The sequence below is a fragment of the Anopheles aquasalis genome, chromosome 3, assembly GCF_943734665.1.
Source record: "Anopheles aquasalis chromosome 3, idAnoAquaMG_Q_19, whole genome shotgun sequence".
In the NCBI taxonomy this organism is placed as follows: domain Eukaryota; kingdom Metazoa; phylum Arthropoda; class Insecta; order Diptera; family Culicidae; genus Anopheles; species Anopheles aquasalis.
The window spans coordinates 41,824,064-41,839,416 of record NC_064878.1 but is presented as its reverse complement, the minus strand read 5'-3'; the positions used below and the strand labels follow the sequence as shown (position 1 = coordinate 41,839,416).

The 15,353-nt window shown below is 50.4% G+C and overlaps 2 protein-coding genes across 2 annotated transcripts; one reads left to right on the top strand and one right to left on the bottom strand.

Annotated features, from left to right (window-relative positions):
- The first annotated feature begins 1,243 nt into the window (after positions 1–1,243).
- LOC126577455 (serine protease SP24D-like) lies at positions 1,244–2,232 on the top strand. The gene is made up of 3 exons (XM_050239085.1): positions 1,244–1,517; positions 1,590–1,977; positions 2,049–2,232. Exons 1-3 carry the CDS (start codon positions 1,291–1,293, stop codon positions 2,208–2,210), a joined length of 777 nt encoding a protein of 258 aa, XP_050095042.1. The 5' UTR covers positions 1,244–1,290; the 3' UTR covers positions 2,211–2,232.
- An 87-nt stretch (positions 2,233–2,319) lies between these two features.
- LOC126577454 (retinal homeobox protein Rx1) lies at positions 2,320–14,688 on the bottom strand. The gene is made up of 5 exons (XM_050239084.1): positions 14,378–14,688; positions 10,084–10,240; positions 9,876–10,005; positions 3,376–3,463; positions 2,320–3,248 (listed from the first exon to the last, which is right to left on the bottom strand). The coding sequence occupies exons 1-5, from the start codon at positions 14,625–14,627 to the stop codon at positions 2,734–2,736; spliced, it is 1,140 nt and encodes a 379-aa protein (XP_050095041.1). The 5' UTR covers positions 14,628–14,688; the 3' UTR covers positions 2,320–2,733.
- Between the last annotated feature and the right edge of the window lie 665 nt (positions 14,689–15,353).

The following is a 15,353-nucleotide window of genomic DNA, read 5'->3' as shown; positions in this document are numbered from 1 at the left end:
GAGGATGATGCTGATCCCGGGGGCTAATATAGGTACACAAGGCCGATCAGGATATCCATACCGAAGCGCCCGGAATTCGCTTTTGCGGACGGGATTGGACGAGCTTCACTGCAAGTGTCCGCCGTTGTTGCCGTCACGGCATCATGGCCAATTGTGGGAGAGAGAAACGGCTTCGAATCACCCGACCGCCAGGATCACTCGACCGTGAAATGATCCTCTATGAGGTTATCCGGGACCTAAAACTCGACGTTTGTTTCGCACCTTTTCCGCCATCTAATTGCCCTCTGCGCCGTACCGCAAACGGATTAACGCCGAAACCAGGGACCTCTCTATCCATTTTCGAGAGAGAATTTAACACATTTTGCAATCAAAAATTGATAAATCAGCGAAGCGCGGCACGCACACGAGACCTCGGTGCTGGTCTGCTGATCGTGATTGACAGTTGAGGTGAGCGTGAGAAGGAGGGCAATCCGCGGCCACGGAGCACGAACCAATTTTTAAATCTAATTCTAACAAATTAGGGGCAACATTTTTGGCATTTCGGTCTTTGATGGTGATGGGTTCTTTGGGTGTACATTGTAAATGCAAACTTTTTAAAGTCCTATGCCACATATGGCAGAAACCGTGAGCGATTTAAATGAACATCCAAGCGCCGGCCTGCTAGATGGCTAGCCCCGGTGGCCATTCATCATAATGTGTGCAGCATTCGATTAATTTGTTCTGCACCAAACAATGGCAATCGCGAGCAGGTCTTTTATCGAGAGCGAACCGGGACCACTTCTGCAGCTGTTCATGCCAGAATGCAGAATGGCCCTGGATTGCATTGTAATCGCGTATCGCGTGCCATGAAGGGTGTTACAACCCCTTTTTCCGTGCCATCCATGACGTACATAGGCCGTGTGTTGCTTAATTCGTTTGGCAAAAATTAAAAAAACGAAACTCAACAATCCATCCCGGTGAGTCCCGGATTCTGGAGGTTCGAAACGTTCCGCTTGGAAATCAATCGCGGACCCAATTCATATCCCACGTTCCGTACACTCTCTTTAGCCACTTGATTCCGTGTTTTATTTCCCCGTTGGTTGGGTGCACGAGTCCCCGAGATTTGTGACTGCGAGCCACAGTAATCCTCGCTCGAGCCAGTCTCGCTCTCGTCAGCGAATTCCGTCACTCAAGTGGACAACACGCGACCACTCGACCACAGCGAAGCAATGGTATAAAAACTGACTGCCCCGTTGGTCCTACCAATAGTCAGTGCAAAACAACTCATCCTCACTTGCGAGCTGAACGAAAATGAACTTCTTCTCTTTTTCCTGCGCTGCACTGGCTTTGGTGCTTGCCACGAGCCTGGTGGACGCTCTCGGATCGCGAGTTATCGATGGCGAGACAGCAGAGCGTGGCCAGTTCCCGTACCAGGTGACGTTGACCGAGAAGCTGCTCGTTCTGTGCGGTGGTGTGTTGGTCCATGAACGGTTCTTCCTCACCGCAGCTCACTGTCTCTTCGATGCTAACAACACTCTGTAAGTAAATGGCCATCCCGGTGGACTGACAATCAAAACGAGAGACCTACAACACAAATTCTTTGCTCGTAGCCTTCCTTTGAACAACCTGAACGTGTACTATGGCTCCGAGAAGTTGTTCTCGAACGGGAAATACAACCGAATCCGTTCGGTGCTGGTCCATGATCAGTACGAACACGGTAGCACCCAGTACGATCTGGCATTGGTTGAGGTACGCCGTAGCCTCGAGCTCTCCTTCAACACTCAACCGGTTGCATTGGCAGAGAGCGCGCTGGAAGAGCAGCAGGCTGTGACGGTGTCCGGATTCGGACGCACCTCGGAAGCTGGCAATACGTCGTTCAAACTGAAGCACGCCGAACTGACCACGCTGTCGAGTGGCGATTGTCAGGAGGCCACCGGGGATGGTTGGTACGAGGGTGCTATCTGTCTTGACACGAGCAACGGTGGTGGCTTCTGTACCGTAAGTATCCAGCGATCTTACGCAGATTCCTTGGTGTGCTTAGTTCTCATCCGTTTCGCTTTCTTCTCCAGGGGGACTACGGTGGTCCGGCAGTTTTCAACGGAACGTTGGTCGGCGTCGGTAGCTACACGGTCGGTGGACGATGCGGTACCGGTCAGCCGGATGTTTTTGTTGATGTCGGTCACTTCAGCGGCTGGGTGAAGGCACAGATTGATGAAAAGGAATCGGAATAGAATCGATTGAGTTTGATTTGAATCCTTTCGGTTCGGCGTTTCTTTATTTGAAGCTGCATTCTCTCTCTGTCTCTCCTTCAATTGCGCTCCGCATAATATGTTTCTAACATGTTTCATCATTTCGTTAATATGCCCTGGCGCATTACCGCATTACACTTTGCACGTTAAATAGTATTTACATAGCCCTTCGTCTAGCTTCTCTACCAGCCCTCTCTCTCTCTCTCTCTCTCTCTGCAATTAAAGCGCAGACGTTGACACCTTTTTTTAACATAAAATCACGAAGCGGGAAACCTTTTGTGTGTGTGGAAAGAGCAAAACACGAAAAAAAAAGAACAAACAGAACATTCCTGCCCCTCTCTCTCTTCCCTGTAGTACCAACTATCCGTCTATTTGTCTACCGAATACTATTCGCCACATATCAATTTAGCATATTTACACCCCAGAGCCAGTTACTTAGCAGCTCAACAAGCTCCTCTACTTATTGCCAGCGTGCGCGCACACGATCTTGAGTCACCCTGATCGCCTACTTCTCTACGATGCACTCTTTGCTGGTGTTGCTACCGACGCTAATGTTGGAGCTGTTGCTAGCGTTACTGCTGGTTGAGCTGCTGCTATTGCTGCTGCTGCTGCTCGAGCTACTTGGACTGCCCACGGTGCTACTGTTGCGATCGACGGTCAACAACGGCACCGAGGGCATCGGTGGACTATCCTTCCTTGGTGGGCTGCTCTGGGGGCTGATACGCGTCGTTGCCACTCCCGCCGCCGCTGCCGCCACCGTCGTCGGTGAGGCCGTGTTGAGGCTGAGGTTCTGCGGATAACCACCGAACAGATTGTTCAGACCCATGTACTGCGACAGGATGGCATGGAAGTTCGGGATCTTGTAACTTGGCATCACACTGGCCGCCGGATGGAGCAGCGAGTGGGTGTTTGGGAGCAGCGACGGATGCAGACCAAAGTTCGGTGGCCAAAACTCCGCCGGTAGCCCCGGATGCGGTAGATTGTGGGCCAACGGTAGCGCCAACGGGAACTCCGGCATACCTGCTGTTGGAGAAGGAATCGAATACGAATTCCGAATGACCCTCATTAGAACACTGTGGTTTGGTTTTGTGTTTAATTTTGGATACCGATAATCGGTTTTTAATTGTAGCCTGTTCGTGATGCATACCTTGTTCGTGATGCAGGAAGGCAGATGTGTCCCGGCCCATGGCTTTCTCCCGTTTGCGCCACTTTGCACGACGATTCTGAAACCAAACCTAAACACATTAAGGAAGAGAAAACAGAAAGACAATGGTCAAGCGGGGGTGGCGTTACGAGGGTGGATCACAGAATAATAATAATAATAATAATGATAGAGGGCTGTTCCCGGTGATGATAGGATCGCGGTTGTGTTTTGATAGGAGCTGGCGCTAAATCCACGCGAGGTGTCAAACGTTGTTCACACCTTAGTGGGGGACTATAATGATTCCGGTCCCTGTCCGGGCCATCAAAACAACTTTATTATCTTTCGTCGATCACCGGATGGTTCCCGTTCGTGATCCGGCCCATGGCTAATTGGTGATGACGTGTCGCGTCGCGTGCGTTGTCCGTCTTCTGACGCGCATTGTAATTGATCCGAGCGGACAGACCGTCCCGGAAGTGCGAGCGCTCGCGCCACACCGAGTGACTAATTTGACAATATCGAGCAATTATGTGGCTCAATTATCGCACCCACCAGGCTCATCATACGGATCCCCTGGACCATGTCCGAATGCTGTGAATACTCGGTCCCGGTCCCCGGAAACCGGATATGAGCAAGGAAGCCGATTTGGCGATACGCACGGAGCAGCACGCCGGAAATGATGGGACCGACTGAGTGTCCTTATCGGTCCGGCTCACTGGCTGGCTCATCATTATGGCCAAAGGAGCCGCTCACGTCATCATCATGATTTGGGTGCCTTGGATGCTTCTTGGGTGCCTCGAGTGACAAAACAAACCATTTACCCGGGGAGGGAATAGGCGCAAGACGCTCTCGGAAAGTGAATCTCCGAATCCGGGAGGACTTTCCGGAAGCAGTACAAATTGGAGCAATTTGTAGGAGACCAAGCACTGGCCACATTCCCGAAGAAGCATTCCCGAATCAATCAAACTCGTCCAACGGTGTGGCCTGGTGCATCGGTTCTCCATGGTGAACGTTACCGAATTGATTGGCTTTCCCTCGCCCTCTTGGACCAAGCACCGGTCTACTAGGATCACCTCACCCTAACTCTCTCTCACGACGGAGCACCATCAAGATGGCCATGCGTTCGGTTGCTTAAGGGAGGAATAAACACGCATGAGATTCAGGAGAACGCTTTGCAGATTTCCCTGCCAAAGGTTCAACGTTACAACGCCAGCTAACCGGTCCATGCCTAAACCGGTACTTGCTTCCGATTGGCCAGCATTGTGCGGGCGAGTGTGTGGTCACAGGAGCCAGAATGCTGCCAGGAATCCTTCAGCAGCAGCAGCAGCAGCAGCACAATTGAAATCAATCAATGCCGCCATCCGTCCTCTCTCTAGCGTCCAACAGCGACCGCTGGTGCGATGCGCACGTGTTCTATTGCGTTAATTGGAATGACAATGGAACCGATTAATGAATGTGTGTGGCCGTGTGTGCTTGGAGGTTAAATTACACGTTTCAATCACCATTCGGGGCAGGATTTTCTCTTCTTGGCTGACTGTAATACAATCAATTCGATGCAAATGGAGGCATACAGTGCGTTGCAAGCATAAGGCAAGACAACAATAACAGACCGGGTCCACAACTAGCTTTCTGTCGCTCGAAATCACTCCACAACGATCGATAAGATGGGCCCCGATTGATGAGTAGCATTCCGTGTAACCTTCGCCGTCACCGTCGTCTTCCTGTCCCCGAAAAACGCATAATGAGCTAATGCACATAGTTTCAACAGGGGGAGGAGGGCCATGCAAATGACTTGGCCATTAAATGGTGACAAGCAATTGAGCCGGTCCTCCTGGACGATTAATTATGCATACCAGCGTGACCGAAACCGAGATTGCTATCGTTCCCGTTCCCAAAAACCTTCCAGCCCCCGGTGCGTGCCAAGGTGTGTCTGACGCCAACCACCAAGTAATACGATTAGCCGGCCGCCATTCGCCAATGCCGATTTACCGAGCCGGAAAAACCGGTACCGAGGCGATGGCGCTGACGGCATTCGAAATAGGTGCGATAGAGGACCCATGGCCAGTGCCAAGTGCCGCCGGGCAAAAGTGCACTTAATGCGGCCAGTTCCCAGGTCCCAGAGATTTCTCCCAAAGTCCCAAAAAGGCCCGGTGCTGCGCTGCTGGGTGCTGTGTACGGTAAGGAAATTAATTAAAATGAACTTTGGCCTTATAATTCCACACCGAGACGCACAACAACAGCCCGGCCGTAAGTTCTACTCTTCAACACAGACACAGCGCAGCAGCAGCAGAACTTTGTGCGAGGCGAGAGAGAGAGAGCGAGCTGAGAAGGGTCCTTCTTTGCAACAAAAAAACATTAACCACCAAACCGCTGACGTAACGGTGGAGCATTGGAGTTAAAGAGGATCCTTCCCTCGGATGAAGGGAAGAATGGCAGCCGCTCCGTTGCTCCACGTGATTGGATATCGATTAGTGGGAGGGCTGGAGGGGGCGGTTGTTTGGTTGGGATGATAGGAAAACAAACAGAAAGCCCTTTTAATATCAGTCATTTAGTTGGTTCCGCTTCTTCGCTAAGGGATTCAAGGGTGAACTGAACCGATTTCGAACCGGTTGAGGATTGATGTGCGAACACACGTGATGTGGATTACTAAGTGGATATTATTATATTAAAAGCAGATTATTGCCCAGGACATGCGAAAGGTCAGAGAGCGCACGAGCAGTGCGAGCGACGTCGCAAAAGATCCTTTCGAAGTTCACGAGTTCCCTCTTTGTTTTCCATTCCACTCTGGGCACAGTAAATGAGGTAAACAGTTTGAGTACAAAAAAAGGAAGGCAACGCAACATTCAAAACACACTGCTCTTCGTTTTTGCAAAACGGTTCCGGGATAAATGCAATCTCATCGCATCGTCGCAGTCGAAGGGCAAGCCATGAGGTCCTCTCGACATAGCAACCCCAATGACGGCCATACAGCTGTACTCCGCTTCAGCAGGTTCAAAGTGCAGTCAACAACAACTAAATTTCCACTTAATTCACCTTAAAATAGGATTTGGGATTAAATTAATTTCCGTAATTGAGCGTTTTACCCTTCCATTTCGGTCCATTTTCTTGTTGGGCGGGCACTTGCACATGAATTTGTCCATTCCAAAGCCAACGCTGATGGTTGAGCGCCCTTCGAGGGTTGCTTGGATTGAATCCGGGGGTGGTTAAACGGTAAAAAAAAAAACCTCGAACTCAACCGGAACGATCACATCAATCGCCCATCGGTGAACCACTTCAAACGGTTGCCATGGTTACACCCCCGATAATCGGTCAGCAAATCGCACACTACGCTATCTGCTGCAAACGATCGTGACGGGGCGTGAGGACGTCGGGACAGTGTGTGCCCTCGGGGAGATTACACCAAGTTTTATCAATTTTGTGGCATTAGTGTGTGTTCTTGTGCAGGACATTTACACTTTTCCGTATTCTCTAAGGTAGATTCTGTGAGATCAAGATGCGCGGTGGTGATATAATTTTCCACAATTTTCACTAAACCTCGAAGGTCGCCGCGTATGCAGATCCTAAAATTCAATTCATCTTTAAACCCCTTTCGTCGATCCCTGCCAGAAAACACACCAGAAACAAACCCCGCGATTGTTCCCGCGGATCAGTGCGGTCCCTTTTTTGCAGCGGAAAACCGAAACTCCTGAATTTTCCTCTGGTTCGACTCGCCATAGGGGTTCTGCTGTTCGCAGAACAAGAAGCAGAAAGGGGCGCATGGCGCGAAGGGCATGGTATTGGTAACAACATTTTTAAGCTCATTAAATCCGATGTAATTGACATCGTTTGATTTTTTGAGTCATTCACCAACCCGCTTCCCCCTCTCTCTCTCTTCTGCCATTGTAACAGCACACCCCACCGAGACCACTATGTAGGGGTGTATGCTGGTCTCTGTATGTATGTGTTGTAACATTTCAATTAAATGTACTTTGGTGGCGTACGGTCTCGTGATCCTCTCCGGCCTCGCGTGCACGTGTTTCGCTGGAACGAGAGCCGCGGAACGATTAGGACCATTGTGTTGATTCACGGGATTCACGGGACGCTGTCTTCCGTTCATCCGTTCCTTGTGCCTCGTGTGAAGCGAAAGGGCCTCCAGCCGAGACAAGAAGGACACATTATTGCCGGTCCATTTCCGGTCCGATGCCCAATCGTATGCTCGTGTGCTCGGTTGCTGAAGTGGGCTAATGCATTCGGTAATTTCACTTTGTACCTCGAGCCCCTAAGTGTGTATGGGTGTCTCGTGGTGGTCCTCCTGTGAGCTGGCGTAAGCGGCGGATATCCGCAACGAGCTCAAATTAGCTCGATGATGTAAATGGGCGCGATCACGGCCGCCAGCGTGTGGCCACCACCACGGCCAGTAGCACCATCATCGCTGTCGTCGTTGTCGTTGAAATCTAAATTTAATGGCTCATAATTGCAATTAATGCTCCACGGAGCGAGTGCCAGAAACACGCTCAGCACAGCCAGCAACCTGATTTAATTAGCAATGGAGCTTCGACCATAAGAGAAAGAGAGACAAGGAGAACGAGCGGGTGAGAGAAAGAGCAAGAATAAAATACGGAAAAACGGATCCGGAATGCTGCTTTCCGTGCTTCCCATTCGCAGGAGTGCTGCCCGATTGGCTGGCTGACTGGCGTGGATGATTTAATTGAATGCAATTTTCACAGCGCAATTAGCACAGTCTGCTGCCGGTACCGAGGACTCCCATTGTTCCCATTAGCAGCCGGTGGTAAGTTGCAAATTGTTGCCAATTACATGGAAAACCTATCACAATATCCTAATGGACGGCATGTCCGCTGTTCTGGTGCTCGCTTGGAGTCCTTTTTGTGTCTCTACCGAGAAAACACTCCCAGCATCAACTGTATCGCAACTAGATGGCTTTGGAGTCTTTGCAAAAGTCCTCAGAAAACTCGATTTACTGCCGCACTTTTTGCTCTCTGCTAATGCTAGGGCACAAAAAAAACCAAATCTCATAATCACTCCATAAACCAAAACAGAAAAACACACTATTCGGTATTCGGTTCACGGCCAATTCATCTTCAAGATGGCATGCATAATGAAAATGGATGTGCGGTTGACTGCAGCGAAGAATGACAACAACACGCGGTGGCTACTGCCACCGATGCCAATCCCCTTCTGGGGAGTACGGAATGTGGAAATGGGTTGCACTAATTAGCGGACAAATTTATGCTAATCGTGGAACCCTCCCTGACATAAATCAGCAGCCTGGCCGTGTTCTCACATTACACGGCGTGAGCAGAACCCTCGGATGCGGGGCGCAGGACCTAGGAGAGACCCCTGGACCCCCGGGAATCCATCCGTAAGGCCCGTCAAACGACAACGGCAAACCGGCAAGGAAGGGGGAGCGAGAGAGAGAGAGATGTTTATTATAAGTTTATTAAAAGCGATTAATACCATCGTCACAATCGGCACAATATATCCATGTACATATCCATGTACTTCAGGGTGGGTTTTGCCACCCCTCTCCCGACGGGAACCGACGCGCGAGCAGCATCGCTACCGAGAAGGGTCGCCTTATGACAAACAGGCGCACAAGGCCGACGACGACGCGACACCGGCGCGAAAGGTTTCAATTACACAACAAAACGTCCGAAAAAGGTGGCCTACCTCTGTATGTGTGATTCTGGCCGGCGCAATTCGATTGCCAAGCACCAAGGATTACCAAGGTGAGCCCAAGAGGGGAAACCAAACGGCCGCCGTTTTGCTTCTCATGCAATGCGCATGCGGCAACGACGACGACAGTAGCGGATTTAGGCAATCCCTCGGTTAATGCCGCACGGTGCGCACAGGAACACACCCGGGAACGGCGCTCGTTACGGTCGATTGCAGCGCAAACAGTGCCAGTGATATCTACATTTTCTGGTAAATGGAAACGCTTTTCCGTCGCTGCAAAAAGCAAAAAGAGCACACTGCGATCTCGCCGCTAGCCGGGTGTTGTTTGCGGACGAAACTGGTTCACCAAGCGAGTGCTGGGACCTCGTGTCTGTCTGCCGCGATCTTGGAGGATAATTATCATATTACCTAGTCCTCACTCTCCCAACGGTAGGTCTCCTCGTACGACAAATGCGATCCGATACCGGAATTGCATCGTGGTTGGATAACTTGGTTTGTCCGGTAAATCCTTGCCGGAGGGGCAAGCTGGAGTTTACACAAGAGCCGCGCGGCCGTAAAAGCCGCCGAAAGCTAATGAATCGTCAGAACAATTAGCGATCCGGTGGCGCCGTAATGCTGTCGGCACCATCACTCGCCAAGACATTAAGAGGGACACCGCGCGCGCGCGCACACTCCCAGGGGAATTCCCGCATAATCCACTTTTGACTGGCCCCCGGGCGTCGGTGAAATAAGGGCCACCTTAGGGTGCGCCGTGGAAGGTGACGGTTACTCAACGATCACCGACGACGACCTGTTTGCTGGAGTTGGGTGACAATCGTCTGCGGGACACTAACCTGTACGCGGGCCTCACTCAGATCCAAGCGCATCGCTAACTCCTCCCGGGTGAACACGTCCGGATATTGCGTCTTCTCGAACGCCCGCTCCAGCTGGTGCAGCTGGTACGTGGTGAAGGTGGTCCGAGATCTAAGGGAAAAGGGAAATTTCGCATTTTTAGAAACTCAGAAAGTCACACTTTCCCTTGGGCTGTGGCTGTGTCCTTACCTTCGGATCTTTCTCGGCCGTCCCATATCGTTCGGATCGTTGTCCATCGGATCGATATCGCCCATGATCGGCAGCTCGTCATCGTTGTCCACGTCGACGCCATGGTCGTGGTGCACCTCCACCGGGGAGGCTTCCCGTTTCAACGGATTGTCCTGATCTGTTAGCAAGCAAGTGAAAAGGGAAAAGAAAATGAAAGAAAAAAAAACATTAGCACAACATTACCAAATGGAAGTGGAATTGCGTTCCTGCAAATTATACAGTGAGCGACATGATGATGGGCCACAAAAGGGATCACAAAATGGCCTCAGCGAATCGCGAAATTGAAGATAGATTTGATTGGACGGTGGAAAATAAAAACATTATCACACGCTAAATGTCTCTCCACTTTTGCCTACACTCAGGTATCCCAGCTGCTATGCGCCATGGCATGTTATGTTCGTTACCGGAACGAGGCACCGACAGTTAAAAAAAAATCCAATATGGCGTCCACTGGACGCATAGACTCGTTCTGAAAGGCCACCAGGGTTCGTACCCTGAGCACGATGAATGCACCAATTAAATAATCATCCTCCCACCCCGTTCCTTAATCCTTTATAGCTCTCTCCGGCTACAGGACTCTAGCTCTTTGTGCGGACACTCGAGCGACCGAGAATTCGATGACGACTTTTCCGCTGTTTTTTTTTTTCGTTTTCGTTTTTATGCCCTGCACCGGAAGAGAGACGCGGTCTCGCGCGGACTTTTGGTCTTTTAGTCGCCACAGTTTTCGATGTCCACTTTTTCCAGCATGTCCCCCTCCGTCGCTGGGCTTTGATCACCGGGGTGTACATGGGGACCCAAATTGGTCCAATCAAGCATACGAAGCGCGTTTGCACGCGAGATGGGATTTTGTTCGGCCGTTTTTTTTCTTCTTTTTTGGTTGATGCGTTCGAAGCGATTTATTATTTTTGGTCCCGCGCTTCCTAACTACGTATGTTGTGTTGTGGGTTGAGGTCGGGGGAATTTTTTTGTTGAAGAAGGATTCGGTTAATTTTTGGATTTTGCACTTTGCTTCACGCGAATATCCATTTTGGTGGAACCTTTGACCATAGCCTGCTGTGTTCTGCTGTGCTGCAGCATCATCAGTAACTGAAGCACCGACAGAACGCTAACGATCCCAGCAACCGGACCGTCTAGGCATTCTTGACCAGATCCCCCCCCTTTATTGACTCTTCGGCTCTGGTCCGGTTCCGTTTGAAAGCTCATTGTGCTCTTTCGCTCTTTTCGCAAAAGGGATTAACTGTCCGCTAAATGCGCCGATTCGTTCCCGTTAATCAATTTGAGTGGAAAATAAATATTCACCGAGCGCAAGATTATGAGAACGATGGTAACATACCAGCTCTGCAAAATACGCAACAACACAAAATGGATGCGCGCCCACACTCACAGTCAACAACCGCATTCGCTGTAAACGGTGAGTTGGGGGGGGTGGACGAACCGATTGGAGTTCAAACAGCGACCACATAACACCGAGCACCAAGTCAAAAAGAGCCAGAGAGCAAGAGTGAGAGAGAGAGAGGCCAGTTTTTATTAACAATAAACCGCTTAACAACTCGTGCAAACATTGTCGAGGCGAAGGTTGATGTGACGCACTTGAGTGTGTCACCCCATTCGCCCATCGTCATCAATTGGCCCATCAACCAGGGCAGGGAGGAAGAGAAGCGAGCGAGAGAGAGAGAGAGAGAGGAAGGAAGGACATGCGATTCCCCTTCGACATCACATTATCATCCTCATCATCAGAAGCAGGAGCAGCATTGGCAACATAATTTGTCTGTCCCTGCACACGGCGCACGCATTGTCACCCCTTATGCTGCTGCTGTTGCTGCTGTGCGCGTGTATGTGTGGTCCTTAATTGTGAGTATATTAAAATCCATTCCACCGCACCCTTCGTTGTGGTGTTCCTGACACTGGGGACAACCGCAAAAGGTGTACAGCGTCCCCGGGAACGCGGCCTACCTCTCTCTCATCTTTTTTTTTATGGCAGAAAATTTGTTTTTCGCGCATTTCCGCTGGCTGACGCGCTGGTTGGCGTTAATGCGCCTGAAATGAAGCTGCCGATCTCCTGGTGCCTCTGTCTGCTCGTTAACGAATTGTGGTTTGCTGTTGCTGTTGCTGCTGCTGCTGTTGCTGGGAGTGGTTCGCAACCACACTCATCATCACGGTCCCCGGCAGTGTGTTGAGTGTAGTCGTTTCCTGTCCGTCGTCCTTTCTTTCTTGGGGGGGGGGGGGGGAAATATCGCGTTGCACCTGGAATGGAGTGCGTGCGTGCCGGCGTGCGTGGGATCAAACACGAGAGTCGACTGGTCGGTCCCATTCATGTGAATGGATGTTGTGTTGGATGGCAGCATTGAAGGGGGATTCAATGGGAGTGTGAAGTCAGCAGGGCAGCAGCTATTTCGGTATCTCCATTGCGCATCGTCGCGCATTAAGAAATACCATCAATGACGTGCGATGCGTCGGAAATGGTATGAAAATGGTTTCCTGATCCCCAGCTATTTTTTTTTTCGCACAAACAGTTCCAGGGCACCAATTACGGATAGATTGGAAAAATTCAATCAACTTCGTCGAATGAAAACGAACAGAACAGAAAAAGTGCCACATGATCAAAGCGCTTAGAGCTGGAAGCTGGAAAAAAACGTAGAAGAATCTGGTGGTCGGAATTGAGTTATCGAGTGTATTTCCCCGGGTGTCATGCAGCGGATGTAACCGCATCGGACCATTTATGATACTCTAACACACCATCCCGGTCATGAAAGGACGTCTGGGCATGTGCGAGACTTTTATGATTTGTTTGGGCATTTAATAACGATTACCACAAAAAGGGTTCGTTCAGGTCTCAAATAGTCCGTCTGCCGGCCGCATTAACTGCCTAATTTGTTCCACACATCCTTGTGCCATCCATTCATCTGGCACCAGAACCCGTGCATGCGTCCTTTTGCGATCCCAACCAAGGAGTCCCGAAAGAGAATCGGCCACTTTGTGGGCAGGTAACGCGTGTGGATTGGGTGTTGAAACCTTCCCTCTTTTTCCCGGGGTGCATTAGGGGGATTTTCGGTAATTTCGGGTGGCTCCCACGTTAAGGACCACAGCCGGAGAACGGGATTATGAGCGCTCTCGACGAAGTAGGCTCAGGGGTAGTGGACGCTGGCAACAGAGCCTGCTGCTTCGTGATTGTTTTATTGCACCTCTTAACAGCCAGCATCTTGGCCTGCTGCTGTTCTTTCGATCAAGTAAAACACCTTACGAGTATCGAGAACACCACTGTGCTGCTCGCTGATATCGATAGCAGGAAGCATTTGATTACTTATCGCTGGTATCGCTACCGATCATACAAAATGATGCCATTATCCACCCGGCTCACCATTACTATGAAAAATCGAAATGGAATCGGGTCATTAAACCGGTCGTGCCTATTATTGAAGACCAAACATTGCTTGTAACTTATCACGCGAAACAATAAACTCAATTTCCGTCCCCGGGTTGCTCGATACTTTTCCTCTCCTTTCACCTCAACGTGCCGGAAAATTATTGCCGACAATTTGATTGAATCATATGAAACCTCGGGGAACAAAAAAACCAGGAAAAACCCAGCAAGTCCTGATTGCCTACCATCATTAGCCCCTTCTTAATTTGTTGACAAGGATTGATTTGCGTTTCTTCATTCCCCGAAACTACACGGGATCCTCGAAGCACGCACCGACGGAAGGGGGAACCCCGTCCGGAAAAGCCAACATAAAACAGCTGCGATCAGCTGCCGCCAGCCAGTGCAGTTGCAGCCCATTTATCATTTCATCCTGGTCGCCGGCGAAGGGAGAACTTGGTTGAGCCGTGAAAGGTGTGCGTGAGCGTACACCCAAACACACAGGTGACGCTAAAAAGGGCACCCTGGGAAAGGGAACAGCCCGTCCAGAGCGAGAGAGAGTGGGTGGCTGATTGAGCCTTTGCCATGGAAGGTGGTGTGAAGGCTTCATGTAAATGTCTCATTCAAACCGGACCCCAATTCGGCTGCTTTGCGTGCCCAACAACGGCGCCCGGTCGCGCCCGGTTGGCATTAATTGATTTATTAGATTATCGATACTCAATTACTCCGGGGGCTTCCCCGGGACCTGGCAGCAGCTGTTCCGTTTCCCACAACCACCCGACCGTTCGTGATCGCAAACAACGTGGCCACGACGATGGTCATGAACCACGCACTACGCGATGGATGATAAATCCGTCCGTCGCAGGATCCGCGTTGTACTAGTGTAGTTGTACTCACCGGAGTTGTTATTGTTGTTAAGGATGAGGCTGTTGTTGTTGTTACTGGTAATGGTACTGCTGATGGTGCTGCTGCTGTTGGTGACGTTGACGCTGCTAGTCCTTCGCGTATGGTGATGATTGCCAAGTATCTGATCTATGCTGTACACCGCCCTCGGTTTCGAGATCGTGTTCGAGCTCTGGGGCGGTGGTCCGGTACGAATCGCGACGCGTTCGGCATGCACGGCTCCCGCTGACATCATTTTCAACATTGGGATTGGAAGTTTGCTCTCAAAAGCCTAAAGCACTCCACTACTTTAACTTTGCTTCTGTAATGTTTCTGCCACGCCGAAGATCCCACCAAACAGATCACGATCAACAGGTTTCACGGGAAAACACAAAATGATATTCACTTTCCACGCACACAGGTGTAGTTTTAACACTGAATTTACACAATTCAAAGGTCCAATTTCTCTACAAAATTGTTCACAAACTCCGGATCGAACGGTTAATGTTCCAACACACAGCACAAGAGCATCGTCCACGATCCCAATCCGTCGCTAAACGCAAAATTCGTAAACGGTGCAGACCTGACCTCACGACTCGTCGGCTGCTTCGCAAGGACTAAGTACCGAGGGTTGATGGGTCATCAAATAAATATTACAAAACACCGAAAATACGCTTTTCCTCCCTCGGAAAACGAACAACCCGAACGTGGCTCACCCATACACCCCTAAACGACGACGATGACGAGAAGACCCTTCCTAGTGCGCATGCATTCTATGCTGGCTGTGGAAAAGTGCGTGAATGGGGAGGGTAAGCAAGAGCATGAGCATCGTGTTATCTCGCTTTGGCCGCCTCGTTCGAGGGTCTCGTGACATTCGGGTAAGGCTGCTTCATTCATGCTCAGGAGGGTGCATATAGCGTACCTGTCCGAGCGAGATGGCAGCAGGCCGGTTACGATGCTGCACTACCAACACCTTCACCTTCGCACGTTG

Coding starts and splice junctions, on each gene's coding strand:
- LOC126577455 (XM_050239085.1), top strand. CDS start 1,291: ATGAACTTCTTCTCTTTTTCCTGCGCTGCACTGGCTTTGGTGCTTGCC. Junction 1,518..1,589: donor TTCGATGCTAACAACACTCT/GTAAGTAAATGG, acceptor CTTTGCTCGTAG/CCTTCCTTTGAACAACCTGA. Junction 1,978..2,048: donor ACGGTGGTGGCTTCTGTACC/GTAAGTATCCAG, acceptor TTTCTTCTCCAG/GGGGACTACGGTGGTCCGGC.
- LOC126577454 (XM_050239084.1), bottom strand. CDS start 14,627: ATGTTGAAAATGATGTCAGCGGGAGCCGTGCATGCCGAACGCGTCGCG. Junction 3,464..9,875: donor TGAGTGAGGCCCGCGTACAG/GTTAGTGTCCCG, acceptor TAATGTGTTTAG/GTTTGGTTTCAGAATCGTCG. Junction 3,249..3,375: donor CTTCCTGCATCACGAACAAG/GTATGCATCACG, acceptor CTCCAACAGCAG/GTATGCCGGAGTTCCCGTTG.